Source organism: Humulus lupulus, chromosome 8, assembly GCF_963169125.1.
Source record: "Humulus lupulus chromosome 8, drHumLupu1.1, whole genome shotgun sequence".
Taxonomy (NCBI): domain Eukaryota; kingdom Viridiplantae; phylum Streptophyta; class Magnoliopsida; order Rosales; family Cannabaceae; genus Humulus; species Humulus lupulus.
Window position 1 is genome coordinate 118,462,923 of NC_084800.1, and position 19,153 is coordinate 118,482,075.

The 19,153-nt window shown below is 39.4% G+C and overlaps 1 protein-coding gene across 1 annotated transcript; it reads left to right on the forward strand.

Moving 5' to 3' along the window:
• Nucleotides 1–449: 449 nt before the first annotated feature.
• On the forward strand, nt 450–2,040 carry LOC133795990 (uncharacterized). The gene is made up of 2 exons (XM_062233473.1): nt 450–1,667; nt 1,849–2,040. Exons 1-2 carry the CDS (start codon nt 450–452, stop codon nt 2,038–2,040), a joined length of 1,410 nt encoding a protein of 469 aa, XP_062089457.1.
• Nucleotides 2,041–19,153: the final 17,113 nt, after the last annotated feature.

Consider the following 19,153-nt stretch of genomic DNA (forward strand, 5'->3'; position numbering starts at 1 on the left):
GTTTATATAAAAAAAAAATATAAAAAGGAATATTGAAAATAAAAAAAAATATTTTAAAAAAACGATTGAATCTCGTGGGGTATTGTGAATTTCGGTGCTTATTGTTTTTTGTCCAATATGATATTGTGTTATTTTTGTTATCATTTTCTCTAAAGTTAAGGTTGTCTAATTATTAATTGTGTAATATGTGAAGAAAAAGGACAATTTGAAAATTTTCCTTTAAAAAAATATATATTTGTTGCCTTTTTTGGTTTGGTCACAATTAAGACAAAAGTTGCACTTTTTTCTCTTATAATAAAAAACGGGTAACTACCCCTTTTGTTAAGCCTATATCCCACGCTTGGCTTCAACTCCCACAATCACTCTTCCACTATCACACTTTATTTTTTTTTCTTCTCTCTTGTTTTCCGCTTGTTTTTTCTCTCGACTGTCTAAGTGTGCAGGAACCCATGGCTCGAACTAAGACCACCGGAGCTCCCAAACCTTTAGCTGCTGCAAGTGGTTCTACTTCATCAGCTTCACCTCTTGCAGCTTCAGGATCATCTTTGAATTCCTCTGTCAAGATTAGGGCTCAGAAAAAGACCTTCCCTGTGTCCAAAACCTCTTCGTTAGTGCTTCCATCCATGTCTCCAACTCTAATTTCTCTACCCGCACCACCAACTAAAGAGGTGGTGCCTACCGAGACCCTTCCTTCAGCAATCGAGTCACTTGCTCCAAATCCTAAATCCTCAAAACTCGAGACTGCCAAATCAAAAGGATCCCCTACTGCTACACAACCTATTTCTGGAATATTGCCTTCATCCTGGACTCGCTCCAAAGAAACTGCCTCTAGTTCATCGGCAGACGCGAAGAAAGGAGGAAAACGAGGCAAGCCTTCTCCTCCAAAGAAATCTCCTCCTGTAAAGAAACTCAAAATCACTCCACATGCATGTTCTTCGTTTAAGGCTGATCCATCTGAGGACCCATCTGGTGAAGCAGCCAATCCTTCTAAGCACTCAAGTTCTGAGAACACCAAAAGGTCTGAATCTACCCAAGAACTTTATGATCTGGTTGCCTCTGAAGAACGCGTTGTTGAATTAGATGATGGTTTTGATGCATCAGATACTCAGTCTGAGCCTTCTGAACCTCTACCTTCTGATTCCAAGGGAAAGAAGCCCGTGATTTTTTATTATGCTAACCGTAAGGTTATTTGTGAAAAGAATTTTAATCTTGCTACTCATAGGGTGTTTGGGGTGATTGGTATTTTGCAAGAAAGAGAGTGGTTAGATTCTTTACAGGGCTATTCTGAGTATGTTGATCGGGTTGTCAAGGAATTTTATGCTAACATTACTGATGATTTTCTAAATCATAATTCCTTTATGTATGGCAAAGTGTATGTTCGGGGTCATTGGTTTTCTTTTACAGTTAAAGATATTGCTACTGCCCTAAATTTTCCCATTGGTGTCATTCTGGATACCCTAGAATTTAATAAGGACCTAGTCCTTTCAGAGCTTGTAGGACAAAAGGTATCATGGAATCCAAGCACATCACTCTCCATTCTTGATCTTACATACACCTATGCTATGCTTATGCAGTTTTCACTGTCCAACTGGATGCCCTCCTCTAACACAGTTGTTGTGTCTCAAGAATTGGCATTCTTTCTGTTCAAGATTGGTTCTGGTGCACAGGTAGATCTTCCTTCCTTAATTATGGACCAAATTATTTCTCTAAGGAAGGCAAAAAATAACTCATCTCATCTTTAAGATTCTGACATCTCATAAAGATGTCCTGATGCCAAATGAGTCAGTTGAGATTCCTCTCCTTGGTCCCACATTCAAGCCATTTTAAGGGAAAGATAAAGTATTGAAGAAGTCCAAGTCCTTGGTTATTCCCTCTGTTTCCACAACCACTGTTGTTGTTCCATCTGGTGTTGGTCCTGACATATCAGAAATGCTCGCTGTCAAGACTGATCTAACAATGGTACAGAATCGACTTGGAACATTGGAGGCCACTCAACAAGCAATCCTTTCTCAGCTGACGGCCTTAGCCAAGGGTGTTTGATTCTATTTTTCATGTTTTTACATTTTATCTTGTTTGTCCGAAGACCATGTTCCTTGTTTTTTGTTTTTAATTATTGTTACTTTGGCTCCTTGATAGACAAAAAGGGGGAGTAGTTGGATTGTTGCATGGTTTTATTTTTATGTTTTGTTTTTTGTACAACTCTAGACCCTATTTTCAAGGGGAGTTGTGTGGTATGTCTTGCTAAACTTTTGTCCAAAAAGTTGACAATTATTTTCTTTTTTAGTATGCTTGTTTGTAGGGGGAGTTCTTAGGAACTTTTTTTTTCTAATAAAGTGTTTGTTGTAGGTTTTTGAGCTCATATTGCTAAAAATATATTTTGTCTATAAAATTGCCAAAGGGGGAGATTGTAAAATCCTATTATTGGCTAACATTTTTAATAAATATATTTCATTTAAATGGTATTTTTCAAAATTATATATTGGGTATTTAAGTGTGATTGTGTCACATTTTGGTAAGAATCAATTCTTTACTAAATGCAATTGATATATAGTCAAGTTTCTTTAAATATTTATGGTAACCTTGTCTATAATGAGTATGTATATTAAAGAATAATTCTATGTATATTTTACCATGATTTTATCTGTCTAAAATGAGGAAATTGAATGAAGATTGTGCCCAAAGGAAGGAAATTTCGAAATGAACCTGGTTGGGTTTTAAGACCAGGTTCGTCAATTTCTTGATGCTACAGAATGGTTGTCTGTCACATCTGGAAATTCCTGCAGTAAATGAAATGAGAAGTTATTTTGACTAACTTTCCAATTTGGTCTGATTTAGGCCATTAACGAAATTGGCTAGCTTAGGGGATTTTAAACTCTATAAATACTAGGCCTAAGCAGCAGCCATTCTTACCTCTTCACCATTTCTAGCGCTTTATGTTCTTGAAGAGTTATTTTACTTGTCAATCGTAGTTTTTGTTATACTATCTCTTTGTTTGTTTGTGCTTTGTGTTTTTTATTCTTGGACAGGTCAAGAGAAGATTTCCATAAGTCTTACTTCAAGATGAAGTAAGCACTTATCAAGATCAGAAGGGGTTTTGTGCTCTTGGTGATTGTCAAAATCAGATTATTAACGTGGAGTACTTCAAGGTTGCAATAAAGTTTTAGAGGGAGTCTAAACTTGTATAAGACAATTGCTTTTTGTACTTTTGAGACTTTACTAATTGATTTTATCTCTAGGCGTGGCCCCGTGGAGTAGGTTTTGTGAACCACTTAAAAAACTTCTTGTGTCACGTTACATATTGTTTATTTACTTTCTGTTTGTGTATTCTAATTCATCAACAATCTATCTTGATACATCAGAATATCTGTCTATTCAAACATTTCTTTAACTATCCCGCTTCAATTAAATTATTTGTTAAATTCAGTTGGTAATCTTAAAAAATAGAATTTCACATTTATTAATATTAATACTAACAAAATTGTCCCAATTGGCTATAATACTCTCTTTTTGACACTTTGCAATAAAAATCTCAAAGTTTCTTCTGTTTCTTTTCTCACAAAATATCAATAAATAATTTAACATTATTTATTTGCATTGAACTAATCAATTTGATATTTTGATAACTAATAATTGAATTAATTATTCAAGACTACTAGTTTCATTTTTATAAGAGATGATACCATGGATCCATGAACTCAAGCTCCAATAAGTTAACGTGAGTTTATTTATAACAAATAATCTCACTACTTTATTAATTCCTCGTGACTCCACTATAGACTCAGAATTGCAATCTTGAATTCATATAATGCTTTACACCAAATGTAAATACGCAATCCGTTGTTTTAACCATAACTGTTATTCAAACCTCTATAGATGATATACTAATGAGATGGGTGCAAATTACCGTTTTATCCCTCATTAGTATTTTATCCTTAACACCCACAAAGTTCCTTGTAAATGATATTTTCGTAAACTTAATTATAGAAATGAGTACTCTATCATTTAGCACTTGAACCAAGCTATAAGGAAATCAACATTTCACTTCTTAAACATAAGCTATAGATTCCATGTCTATGATAAATACTCCCACTCAATTACACTATCAAATCTCCAATATGTAAGTATGAGCTAGTCTGTAGGGTAAGTTGGTAACGAACAAATCAAAAAACTTGAATAATTACATTTATAACAATATCAATCACTCAAAATTAAGATTGAATTGACCTATGGTGAACGTTATGATATGATTAGATTAGATAATAATGATACTTACTTTTCTTATCAATAATCAATATCGATCCAGTCCAATGTAACAAAATACATCTGATCTTATTTACTTGGTCAATGTCTTGCATAAGACATCACACCCCGAATGTGTAAGTAGATCATATCGTAGATTACCAGATCAGTGAAAATCCAATGCACTGACTTATTCTTAGGACTCGTTCTTTGGAACATATAATTACAAATATAATCCACCATGACCTAGTCACTATAATTGTAATTATTTATATGTTCAGGATTTTATAAATGCTTGTATTATTCAATTAATCATGTAATAAAACAAGCAAGAAACACGGTTGTCAAACTAAATGGTTTCTACTTTTGTTATTGACAATATAAAATTGTGTTACATGTCTGACATGGTTTTATATGGGCATAAAACCAACATCTTGATCCATTTTTCTTGCAATAGAAAGACACATTCATCAAAAGATATAACCCCCTTAGGTTCATCTTTTCTTATCTCATAAAATGAGATGTTCATCACTTAAATTGGAGAATAAAAGGTAGCCAATAATTCTCTCCATTCTCAAAATAAATGACAACTAATCACTCATCAACATAATGTAATAGGATAAAATACATACCTATTAACATGTCACAAATATTTGCAAATACTTTATTAACATGTTTATATCTCAAATTGTCAACATATGCGATTTATCATACTAACATGCCTCTTCATTCACATATATTGTTAGGTAAATATAACTCATGAATATCATGATAATTCACATGTTCACATGTCTAAGGACTATATTAATTCACAAAACTAATGTATAGTCATTATAACGCCCCTAATACCCAGGGACCGTTACGTTGTGCATTTTAAATAGTGCTAAACTCTTTAAATGAGTCATTTGGCCATAATCGTGTATCTAAATGTGATTAACGGCTTAGGTTTAAAAATTTTGGTCAAAGATACAATGTTTCACTAAAACATTTACTATATACATTGGGATCCCAAAATATATTTTAAAGGTTACTTACAATAAAAGATTTACAACCAGCCAACCTAAGCAACAAAATAGGGTTTAACCCTAGTTCCTCTTTAAACCCTTGGTCGTGGTGGTTGAGCAGCTGCATATGTACACATCATCACCTAAGCTCTCTAACTCAAGGATGGTCCAGCTTTCTTTTGCCTTTACCTGCACCACATAGCACCCGTGAGACAAGACTCAGCCAAAAAACTTAAACATGCTCATAAACAGGTAATAACATGTTACTAAATCATAATAAGCATGCCTAGTAGTAATAATCTTATTCATGCATGCAAGCTAGTCCAAATAAATGATTATGGGGTCCATCGTCCAGATAGTTGACTAATGACTCTATCTCTGGGGACCTATTTCTTGAATAGATGACTATTGAGTCAATCTCTGGGGATCTGCTCCCTGAATAGATGACTAAGGAGTCAATCTCTTGGTAGGTGACTAATGAGTCACTCTCTGGATAGGTGACTAATGAATCACACTCTGGGGCTCTGCACCCTAACTCGGAATAGGTGACTAATGAGTCACACTCTGGATAGGTGACTAATGAGTCACACTCTGGGGGCCTGTACCCTAATCCATGTGACATTTTAGTCACCTGAGCCTTTTGGCCCTGGCTCTAAGTAACTAGCCTTTAGACTAGGCCAACGCTTTTAATTTTCTTAATGCTCATGTTGATTAGATCTAATAATTTCAGCTATGCATTCAATACGCTAATGTCGCTCTTGACTCATAATCCAATATCATACGGCCAGTGCTAACACCATTTTCGTTTCTGAGTAATGCATCAATGCCACTCACAAGTAAGCAATGCAACCAGGCATATATCATATGTCAAATGTCCAAATATAGGGCATTCAGCATGCTTACTCAACAATCACTAGCATAATTATGATCATGCACATTTACAGAGACTTAAGCTCTGATCAATTCCATATTCAATATTCATGTCATGCCCTAATCACATGTATCGCATGCATCCCATTATGGGTGTAGTTTTCTTACCTTTGGTCCAAGCATAGGTTACCAACCTTCAAGCATGATCCTGTTTCCCAGCCCCTAGTGATAACCTAGTCACAACCATAATATAAAACCCCATAAAAAAATGAGTAAATAAATACTTCCGGACCAAGTCCTAGCCTCCGGGACGTTGAATCCTACCAAATCGGGTAGTAAGATCGATCCCGAGACCTTAGGTTTAAGTTCCCATGACTAAAAACCCACTTTGACCACTTTTCCCCTTTTGAGTCGTGGCCCCAAACACTAGAGCCGCAGCCCCACTCAAGTCAGGGCCCAAAACCCTTCTCTGACTGCATTAGCACCACGGCGCTCCTAACTGGCGTTGCGGCTCAAATAGCCTAGCAACACCAATCACATACTTCATCAAGTATGAGCTGCGGTGCCCAAGAATAGGGTCGTAGCTCGAACTCGAACCTAGCCAGAAAACATCCATTTTCTCATTTTAAATTCTCCATAAACCTATCCAAACATTTCCAAATCCCAAAAACAAAGTTCCCAAGAATTCCAATGGCCCAAAACTATCGAAACCCAATTCTCAAACCATCCAAAAACTCATCAAAACATAAAATCTAATAAAAGCATAAAAACTCAAAAACTTAAACTTGGATACCTCTGAATAAGTTGTTTCCCAACTAAATCCTCTAGGTAATAAGCTTCTAATCTCCCCTAGAATCGCTATGCCTCGATCCTTGCTTGAATCCGAGTCCTAAAACTCAAATTTCCTTTGAAAATATGATCGGTGTCAAAAAGGGAACGGGAGAGAGAGAAAGAGAGAGAACATTCTAAACATTCTTTTATAATTCTGACAAGTTACTTCAAGCTTAAGTAACCTCAAGCAAATCCTAATGTTCGGGGTCTCGAAAATTCCCACTGGGGTCAAATAGTTAAAATTCCCATAATTTCCCCCTGTTCTCACTAACTCCTAACTTATCATCAAATATTTATTCCCATTACCCAATATCCTAGTAATGTGCTAAATACCCAAATTACCCCTTGACTCACTCCGAGTCAAGTATGGATCTTGTTGTGACTTTCCCACTAGCTTGCCTCCTAGGAACGTCTCGTGCTGAGTAACCCAAGCATAACCAAATAATAATGAAGTACCACACACATACCACATATATGCCAAATATACCAAAAACGGGACAAATTATGAAAATTATCCAATTAAACAGAAATGGGTATGTGAATACCAAAATTCGACTTGAACGAGGACCCCGCCTCGTGACCCTTAAAACATAGGTTTGGGGTGGAAATAGTCTCACGGACACCACCTCGGCCACGCCACTACGCCTCGCAGACACCGCCTCGGCCACGCTCCTCCGCCTCGCGCCAGGGCCTCGCGAACACCGCCTCGGCCACGCCCATGCGCCTTGTGCGAGGGTCTCACGGACACTGCCTCAGCCACGCCCTTGCACCTCATGCCAGGGCCTCACGGACACCGCCTCGTCCACATCCCAACACCTCGCGCCAGGGCCTCACGGACACCGCCTCGTCCACGTCCCAACGCCTCGCGCCAGGGTCTCGCGGACACTGCCTTAGTCTCACTCCTGCGCCTTGTGCCAGGGTCTCACGGACACTGCCCCGGCCACGCCCCTAGGCCTCGCGCTAGGGTCTCGCGGACATCGCCTCAGTCTAATACCAGGGCCTCGCGGACACTGCCTCTGCCACCCCTGCATCTTGCACCAAGGCCTCGCCTAGTAAGGTCCATCTCGCCTATCTGTCGTGATGTCGCTCACGCATATGGCCACATGTCGCTTGCCAAAGCATCCATAACCAAATACATGCCTCCCCATAGGCCCATAAGCCTTGTTATGTGAGACGACGTGCCTTGCGCTCAAGGGTCCATGTAAGATCCCATATCTTGCCGGGATGAAAACCCACAAAAGGCGTCTTGTCTCATCATACATGACCCATGCCTCACCTTAGAAGCCCTACTTATTCCCCTAGAGTGGGTGCCACCAACAAGGCACATCTTCACTGCGACTTCTCATCAAATGCAAAGTCTAAAGCTTCCCAAGTATACATATGAGGAGAACTAGTAAGGGCCCAACCATCATTTGGTATCAAGCTGGAATTGCTGAAGGTAACTAAGTATGTTACTCATGATGGCGTGTAAGCTTTTTCACACTTAGCAAAATACAAGAAACCTAGGAGAAAAGATGTGTCTTGGAAATATAAGACGGACCATCAGGTACGAGACACGCATACGGGTACGAGATGTACGACCCTGATAAAGACACAGGCGTGACTCGTATATCCGTATCCGACAAGTAGTTGTGCTACGAATTAGTACGAGACATGGTGGCATGACCTGCATGCTTCTGACCATCTATCAGCATCGATACCACAACCCTCTACTCCACCAAGACATGTGCCACTACCATGATAGTGTACCCAAGTTCCTTCTTGTCCCCTGGGACCACCTTGTAACCCAGGCCATTAGAGCCAAGCTATAAATAGAATTCCACCCCTCAAACTAAGGGGTTGGAAATTCTTGTAATGCCAGGCTATTCAAAGAGCAATATACATATTTTCTTTCATTATTCTCTTGCCGTTGTTCTATGAGTTTCCATAAGTTTTCCTAAGACCATAAGTTCATGGTTATATCTTTGAATTTTCTGACCTTTATTCGTTGACGAGTTCTCACCATCAATAGTTTGGCACCATCTGTGGGAAGAACAAGTACCAGGCCAATGTTCTTTCATCACTTCTAGTAAGGAAAAATGCCAAAGCATTTGAAACGCCTACTTCAACTACAAGATGTTGAGGTTTGCCTAGATGGAGAACAGCTGAGGGCCTCTAGAAAAGACCCTCTGCCGCCTAAGCATGGAGATATGCCAGAGGAACATCCTGCCCAAAGAGAGGAGAAGGAAACATCATCCTCGACTGTCCAACCCAACAGAGATCATTCAGAGCCACCAGCACACCCACGTCCTTGTCCCCTGGTGGCTCCACGCTCTGGCCACCCAGACCCGGGTCCCTCGACGTACAGGCCAGGCAAGAGTCCCCGAGTCCACTCGTTGAGTTCTTGCTCAAGGACTCGCTTCTATGAGGATGAGATTCGCGAGTTACACAAAAAGAATCGAAGGTTGGAAAACACACTAGAGAACATGCAGGAGGTTTTAAACGACCTTCTGCAAGGTGAGTCGATCATACCCCTTCCAAAATAAGGAGAAAGAGCATGAAAGATCGGAAACGACTGTCCACATAGATGATGGCAGAACCCGACTTTCCACCAGCAACACTCCCTAGACAAAGTACCATGAGGGACCTAGGCCGGCAAAATACCCCCAGGAGCAAAGGCAGAAGGATGACGCTGGTCGTAAGAACGAAGCCAAAGTCACCTCTAAGGAGGCGCCCCCTAACCTAAGAGAAAAGCTCAATGGGAGGAGGTCAGAAGTAAGGATGGCACCTCCTATGGCCCCTCCGAAGGGCAGAGAGAAAAGAAAGGCCAACCCTACCGAGCTGAAGGACTCATTGAAGAGGAGGCAACAGGAGCTAGATACCGAGATGAGGAGCCTTCGGAGCAAGATCGTCACGGTGTCTGGGGGGCACATTACCGATGAAGAATTCAACTACGAGTCACCCTTCACGCAAGAAATCCAGTTTGAACGACTCCCGGCTAACTTTAAAGAACCTCATATGACCCCATATGAGGGCACCACTGACCCCAAGTACCACTTGGATGCCTTCAATGAACTAATGAAGCTGAGAGGGATCAATAGCAGAGCAAGGTTTCACTGTTTCATCGTCACGCTGAAAGGGCCTGCATACAAGTGGTTCAAGAGGCTGAGGTCAGGGACAATTAGGTCATGGCAACAATTTTTCAACGAGTTTCTCCAGCAACATCATGTTGTGCATGATTATACCTTGCCAAGCACCAGCCTCGCTAATATGAAACAAGGAGAAGAAGAGAGCCTGTAGAGCTATATCCATAGGTTCAATATGGAGGCAGCCAAAGTAGAAAGTCTAACCCGTGGGGAGTTAAAAATGGCCATTACAGTTGGGGTGCGCCCGGATAGTAAGTTGTGGGCTAACATGCTGAAGAGGGAGGTCACTGACTTAGACGATTTCTACGAATGGGCACAAAAGTACATTCGTGTCGAAGACGGCCATGAGAGCATGAAGGCATCATCTGCAAGCCCTTAGCCCCTGAAGGATCGAATGACGCAAAAAAGAAAAGAGTGTATGAAGGGCAAAAAGATGACCACCAGAGGAAGCACAAACACGAAAGTAATCCTAGGAAAACATCCCACACCTTCTACACTGATTTACTAGGGAGCATATCTTTGTAGCGAATGAGAATCAAGTCCCCTTTAGGAGACCCCCACCAATGAAGAGAGATCGTCAAAGAGAGACCCCAGAAAATACTGTTAGTATCATAAAGACATTGGCCACACCACGGTGGAATGCACTCATTTAAAGGTGGAAATTGAAGAACTCATACGCAGGGGTACTTGTGTAGATACGTTCGAAGAGAAAATGAAAGACCAAATGAAGAGGCTTTCGCCAGGGCTTTCTCCAGCTTGAGGTTGACATCGGCAAGCTGTCCCTCGAGGTCCTGAACCCTGACTGTTGGACGATCCCTTTCGGCATTGGATGCAGATAGGCCCTGTGCCGAGTCTACGAAGTGTTGAGCCACCAGAGAAGCCTGCAAGGAAGAAAAAAGTGAGCAAACAAGGAGCCCAAACCACAAAAAAGACCAATGTAAGGTGCATGAATTCACCCAAGTTGTGGAGCGCAGGAGGGTCTCCCCAAACTCTGCCATGGTAAAATTCTCGAGACCTCTCCACTCGGTCTCGTGAATACCCTCGAAAACTTAGGCATACCTTTGCATGAAAGGGGCTAATGTGCGATCCACCCAGAAAGTCCCCTCCAAATCAGGAGCGCCCGGGTGAGCAGGGACAGATGACCCACTCATCGAGGGAGGAGGGCGCACAAGAACATCAGACAAAGGGTACCCTGAATGGCCATGACTAGTGGGAGCGTAAGGAAGATTATCATATTCATCGTAGAAAGGCATAACGAAGCACCCTTGTATGGTCTGTGGACCGTGGGAATGAGAAGCTGTGTTGTGGTCCGTAGGAACAAAAGATGGACACCCCCTGGAGGATGGAGATATCCGAGCTGGACGTTTAGACTCAGGGGAAACCTCCCCAAGCACCCATTCAACATCACCCTCTTCCGAGTGAGGTTCTGCCAGAGTTGCCTTCTTCTTTCACTCAGAAATGTGCCATAACAATTCAGGCTCCAAAACCCTAGATAGACCATAGTGATTGAGGTTGGCCACGGTAAAGAGATGGGCAGACATTTTCATTGCAGGATCTGCATCAAGGAAGACATCTACTGGCACCGCCTCTGACTCAGGAATGTCGGGGATGCTAAAGCTCTCTGAATAATCAACTCAGTTATTAATATAAGTATAAGTTCCACAATAGTAAACTCAATATAAAACGAAAGACTTGAAGTACTTACTTGGGGATGAGCGGAAATGTTCGCGGACGGAAAGGGGACCTTTCACAAAGAAAAAGTCCTACTTCCAGGAACCCGGGTTAGAAACAGAACCCTCTATCAAGGAGACGTGAGAGTTGGCGTTCTGTAAAAAGTAGAAGCCTTTAGATTTAGGAGTGGGCATGATATTGTACATAAAATGCACCTCCTAGGTCGTGGGAGCGCGACCGTTAAGCTTCACGGATGCCATATACAGGCAGCTTAAGGTCAACCAGCTATTAGGTGCTAGCTGAAGTGGAGCAAGGTCAAAGTGATTCAGGACCATGATGAAGAACGGGTGTAAGGGAATGGACCCACCCGCCTTCAAAATTTGTTCTCTCGTAGCGACATAGCCCTGGGGGGGATTATCAGTCCGACACTTGTTGGAGGGTACTTACAGCTTGTACTCTTTACTAATGTGGTACTTCTCGGACAACTCTAATCGCTAGTTTTCTAACACGTTAGAAATGATGGTTGACGCCAATAAAGGACCGAAGTCTGGCTTCTCGGGAGCCACCTGTCGTCTCATTCTCTTTGACATGTCTGTAAAACCAAAGGAAAAGTGTGAGGTTAAAACAGAGCACTTTACCCTCCATTTTCTTCCTCTTTCTTGAGTTTTCCACCAAGACATTGAGTGTGGAAGCATCAAACACGGGTGGATTAAGGACAAGGGTTGAGGGGAACCAGGGGTGACCTCGGGGCTACTATAGAGAGAATACGGGGTAGGGGGTTCAGGAGGGAGGTTCCCTCCATGAACTCCAACTCCATTTGTAGGTCAAAAAGGCTCACTCTAAGGCTTGCAATGTGGTCATTAAGGTCAAAGGAGAAAGGGACTCCATCACCCCTCAAGGTCGAGTCTATCTCGCTCTCCACGACCCATATTTTATGCCTAATCTCGGCCACGCATTCAAGGTGACGTATACGGGCCCTCCTGAAGGTGTCATAGTTTTGGTAAGGGTTGTTTTCGGGAGACCCCGAGTCTGAGGATAAGTCTACAAACTCGACCCCCGAGGAACGCCAGACGACCCCTCACATGCCATAAAGCCGCCTCTGGTTGGTAATATGGGTGCAAGTGTATGTGGAAAGGGTACTACAAAACACTAAGGAATAAGCTCAAAACCTCTAAACACAAGTGCTCAAAACAACCAACTACGGGGTACAAGGGAGGGTATATGTGCAAGCGAGTGCATATATGTGAATTAGCTCAGGAGGAGCTCCGGCCAAGACAACCCATCCCAAGTAATGCTAATTTAAACCCATTAAGCATAAGAAAGGGTGAAAGCATACCTTGAGCAGGTAGAGTCGCACACTTTCACAGCTGCAAAAATACCAGGGGTCGAAAGTACACACCTACAAAAAAGAAAGGAGATAGATGTTTTAATCTCCTAGCACATACAGATTTTTACATACAAAAAAAAACAAGAGAGAGAGAGAGAGAGGGGGAAAAAAGAAGGACAAAATGTCCTTGTGAGGGATAGAACCACTCACCTCTTGGAAGTTTTGAAGACAAGGGCACCACCAAGCTAGGAGGAGAAAGAGTAAAAAATTTCCTTGAGAAGAAGGCCTATTTATAAGAGGTCAAACTCATCGTAACCATTGAATTCAATATTCGATCTATGGTCAAGAATGGAGTCCAACACCCACATTGGGATCTGCGAAGCCAAATGATAGGTTCACATTTACTCTCAAGGAATGATGAGGATCACCATCCCAAAGTGTGTTCACACTACCAAGGCAAAGAAGCACACTAACACGACAAGGGGTTCGAGAACACCATACCAAAAAGTCTACTAGAGCACCTAAAGGCCATCCCATAGACTGGGGGGCAAGTGTTAATACCAAAATTCAGCTTGAATGAGGCCCCCACCTCGTGACCCTCAAAACATAGGTTTGGGATGGCAATAGTCTCGCAAACACCACCTCGGCCATGCCCTGCGCCTCGCGCCAAGACCTCATAGACACCGCCTCTACCACGCCCCTGCACCTCGTGCTAGGGCCTTGCGAACACTGCCTTGGCCACGCCCCCGCGCCTGGCACCAGGGTCTCGTAGACACCGCCTCTTCCATGCCCATGCGCCTCATGCCAGGGCCTTGCAGACACCACCTCAGCCACTCCCCTATGCCTTGCGCCAGGGTCTTGCGGACACCGACTCAGTCTCGACCTTTCACCTCATGCCAAGGTCTTGCGGACACCGCCTTGGCCACGCCCCTGTGCCTCGCCCCAGGGCCTCGCAGACACCGCCTCGTCCATGCCCTTGCACCTCGCGATAGGGTCTCATAGACACCGCCTCGGTCTCGCGCCAAGGCCTCGCGGATACCACCTCGGCTGCCCCCTGCATCGCCTCACCTAGTGAGGCCCATCTCGCCTATCTATTGTGAAGTCACTCACGCATAGGGCCACATGCCGCTTGCCAAAGCATCCATAACCAAAGACATGCCTCGTCATAGGCCCATAAGCCTCGTTGTGTAAGACGACGTGCCTTGTGCTCAAGGGTCCATGCGAGACCCCATATCTTGCCGGGATGAAAACCCATGAAAGGCATATTGTCTCGTCATACACAACCCATGCCTCGCCTAAGAAGCCTTACTTATCCCCCTAGAGTAGGTGCCACCAGCGAGGCACATCTTCACCATGACTTCTCATCAAATGCAAAGTCTAAAGCTTCCCGAGTATACATATGAGGAGAACTAGTAAGGGTCCAACCATCATTTGGTATCAAGCTGGAATTGGTGAAGGTAGCTAAGTATGTTACTCATGATGGCGTGCAAGCTTTTTCACACTTAGAAAAATACAAGGGAACTGAGAGAAAAGATGTGTCTTGGAAATGTAAGACGGACCATCAGGTACGAGGCACGCATATGGGTACGAGATGTATGACCGTAAGGAAGACACAGGCGTGACTCTGATATCTGTATCCGACAAGTACTAGTGCTACAAATTAGTACGAGACATGGTGGCATGACCTGCATGCTTCTAACCATCTATCAGCATTGACACCACAACCCTTTGCCCCACCACGACCTATGCCACTACCATGACAGTGTACCCAAGTACCTTCTTCTCCCTTAGGACCACCTTGTAACCGAGGCCATTAGAGCCAAGCTATAAATTGAATTTCACCCCTCATTCTAAGGTGTTGGAAATTCTTGTAATGACAAGCTATTCAAAGAGCAATATACATATTTTCTTGCATTATTCTCCTGTCGTTGTTCTCTGAGTTTCCATAAGTTTTCCTAAGTTTATAAGTTCCTAGTTAAGTCTTTCAATTTTTTTACCTTTATTCGTTGACGAGTTCTCACCATCAATAGGGTCCACATGCATATTTAATACATCTAAACATGCATATCAAGTCATATTATAATATAACTCACATAATCACATAATGATACACATAAATATCATATAATCACATACTTATATAATTTGTCATCCTAGCCTCCTAATCAAGGCCCTAAGCATTAATAAGAAATTTGGGACGTTACAGTCATGTTATATATTGCTCATAACATTATCATGCAAATAATTGCTTATTACCATACTATATGACTATTATATAACATGCTACTAAATCATATACAAAAATCAAAATTTCAAGAAGATGATAACATGTCAAATATTCTTCTCATATAAGAATTAATATGCAACATAATAATATATCTTATATTGCATGTAACTCATATTATACTAACATGTTAAAATCTTTACGCAATATTATTCATATATCAACATATGGAAACGTGCTAATATAAATAAAATCTCATCACTATTATACAAAATAGTGTATATAGAAATAAACCACCATTCTTACCCATGAGTGACTTGAAGCACCTACCTTTACACTTACCTTGTCTTATAACCTTTTAAAGTTGGATCCTCACAAGATCTTGATGGTTTCTCCTTCCATTGAAAAGGAAAATAATCTTTCGATCGTTAGAGAATGAGGAAAACCTAAAGATTACAATTCTAGGAACCAAGTTTACAATATATGTTATATTATTTTATAATATAATGTAAAATTATATCATATTATAATATAATGTTTTAGATTAAATAAATGTGACAAAGTGTGTCACATATTGTAACATATAATAGAGAGTTACAATATTTAGATATATGAGATATATCCAAATAATGTAACATATTTGGTGTTACAAATTTGTAACTTCAAAATATTACCCTTTATTGTGTAAAATTGTTGTTACACAATATTGAGGTGAATTTCATAAAGCCATATATGATATGGCTGTTAGAGATATGATTTTAACCACAATAATGTGTTTTGGGAGTTACAAAATCATTTGGGAGGGTTTGGAACCATTTTGGAAAAACAACACAATTTTTTGTGCTGAAATTGGTCAATGGTCGCGGCCACCAACATTCAGTGGCCGCGGCCTGTGGGACAGAGACCAGTGGCTGCGACCACAGGCCAAAACAGACCAAATTTTCTGTTTTTTCAATCTTTGTTGAACGGCTCAAAAACCCCAAATAACTCCCAAATCTCTTTTTTAATTCCATATTAATCCAATTAAACATTGGTAACAGCCATGGGGGTTGGTGGAATTTGAAATTGAAAGGGTGTCTCTAAACTCTATAAATAGGAGCCTATAGCTCACTTGTAAGACACAACTTTTCTATCCACTAGAGCACTTGGCTAGAAACACCTTGAGGCTTGATAATTCCATAAAGCTTTTCAATATCTGAGAGAGATCCCTTAGTGCTTGAGTTAGGGGGAAATAAGCTTTTGGACAAAGGTTTTAAACCTTGTTCAAGTTGGTGATCCCCAATCCTCTTCATTTAGGTTGTGTAAGTGAGAGTTTGATTGTGTTTCTGTTCTTCCTTTTATTCTATTGCTTTTCTTTTCTTCTTATTCTCTTGTTCTATTTACTTGTATATTTTGTTTAAGAGTTGTAATCTTTTCATTTGGTATAAACACTTTATTTTACTTGTAATCTTTTGCTTAGAGTTGTATTCTCACTATTCTCTTCTTCATCATCATCTTCTTCATTTCTTTAGTTTATTTGTATTTTCAGTTATAGAGTTGTAACCTTATTTAATCAATCTATATTTACTTGTAATATTATTGTATAGAATTGTAATATTATAATCATTTCCATTGAGGCAAAACAATATTTTCCTAACAATATAACTTATAGAGAATGAGAAGATTACAACTCTAAGAAAAATCAATACACATAAATATGACAATAGAAAAATAGAACACACTACTAGAAAAATAGGCTTTAACTTCAGTTTTTTTTTAATGAAATCAAGGGAAATAAAATAAATAAAAAATAAAAAAAGTGAAGTTCAAGACTTTTAACTTGCCTTTTACTTTAGGCGCTAAAAGAAAAATAAGATACAACTTCGTTTTTATTAAAAAGCGAAGTTGAAGGCTATAAAAAAAACACGGAAACCTTTAACTTTGGATATAAAAATTGGGGCGAATGGTTTTTACTTTAGCAATTCCATAATAACCTCTTTAACTTAGTTATTTGATAATAATCAAAATTAAAGGCTGTCTTTAACTTCAGTTATTATAAAAAAACTGAAGTCAAAGATCTTTTAATGACCTAAAACGCACCTGATCCCTTCATTCTCTTCTTCTTTCTTCTCATGAACAGACCTGAAAACCCCTTAACCAAATATGGCTTGCATAGGGTTTTGACTATTTTTAGCATTTTCTTTAGTTTTTCTTTACAATCTTGTTCTATTTTCACTAAAAGAAAAAAAAAAAAAAAATAGATCATTGTAGGTTATTTTTAGTTGAGTGTTGAAAATGGCACATGTGGCTGTGGTTATATGTGGTCAGAATAGTGGTGTTTCTCACCGGGTTTTAGGCTACATATGGAGCTTTCAAAGTCATTTTTGAGTTTCCAAGAGTGATAATGTGGTCTAAACAAGGTATGAATATCTAAATATTTGTTTGTATATTTTTTTCTTCAGATTTATTCAAATTTCTCATTAAAAATGTTATTGTTTGACAATGTATAAGTTTTTAATCTTGGTTTGGAGTTGGATTTGGGCATTGAACAACGTAAAATATTTACAGTTTGTTTGTTTTAATTTTTTCATAAACCCCATTTTGTATGTATAGGTTAAATTTTTATAATGTTTAGGTTTTTTTTTATCTATATTTGGAGTTGGATATTGGCATTGAAGAAGGTAAAATCTTTAAAAAAAATTTGTGTTAATTTTTAAAAAAAAAATTTAAATCCAAACTTTTATTATTTTTTATTTTATGTTTCGATTGATTATATTAAAAAAATTGATAATGTATACGTTTAGATTCTCTATTTAGATTTTTTATCTATTTTTATGAATAATTTGTAATTTTTGTAATATGTGTTATTAGCTATTATAAAGTCAATAATTATAATATTTTGTAGTTGTTTAAACTTTTTGTGTTTAGTGGAAGGTTTTTAATTGGTGGTGACTGTATTAAAGATTGATTTTGGAGGTGATTAAAAATTTTATTTTATTTATTACTATTGATACATTTATTTATAGAGTTATAGTTTAAACTTTTTAGATTTGGTGGTATAGGTTTTCAATAGGATATCGAGAATTTGTGTGATGTGGTGATAACAATAAGCCCTTAGTTTGAAGTAACTTTATCATGCTTCTTGACTAGATAAGGTTACATTGAACTAGGGGGCTTATGGATACCGTCAAAATTCAAGGCCAGCATTCAAGATGGAAAATGGAAAAATGGAGTAACACGAGTTCTACCATAATTAGAGACTAAACTTTGCTTTTTGGTACGAGGTATCCCTTCAATTTTAACTTAGTCTTCAATTTTTTATAATCTTTACGTGATTTTATGCTTATTTGATCTGTGAACTATTGTAAATTGAATGTCAATAGATTTTGGTAATCCTATTTATAGGAAAAAATTTGCTAAATTTTTTGAAAAATATCTAATACTTGAGAAATTTTAATATTTTAAATTATATGAACACTTTACAAATTTAGTTGCATGAACACTTTAGATGTTTATATGGTACTTAGCTTTTGTATATGTATGCACATTAAGTCTATATAGTTTGTGAATTTTATTTAATTTTATGTTTATTGGAATGTATAAATAATTTTATTAATATTAAAATAATTGCAAAAAAAATATTAAAATATTTTATAAAAAACCAAATAAATAATAATCCAAATAAAATAAATATTTTTTTTAGGAAAAAATACCTTTAACTTTGAATATTATGTGCTATCCTTGTTTTCCACCTTTGACACGTGGCATGACCCAATGGGTCCGTGGTCCCTCAGAAGAGGTTCGGGCCCATCCTGAGCCCAATGAACGGGGAAGGAGGAAACCCTGATAACCCAAACACTTTCGAGCCCAACAACATTCAATG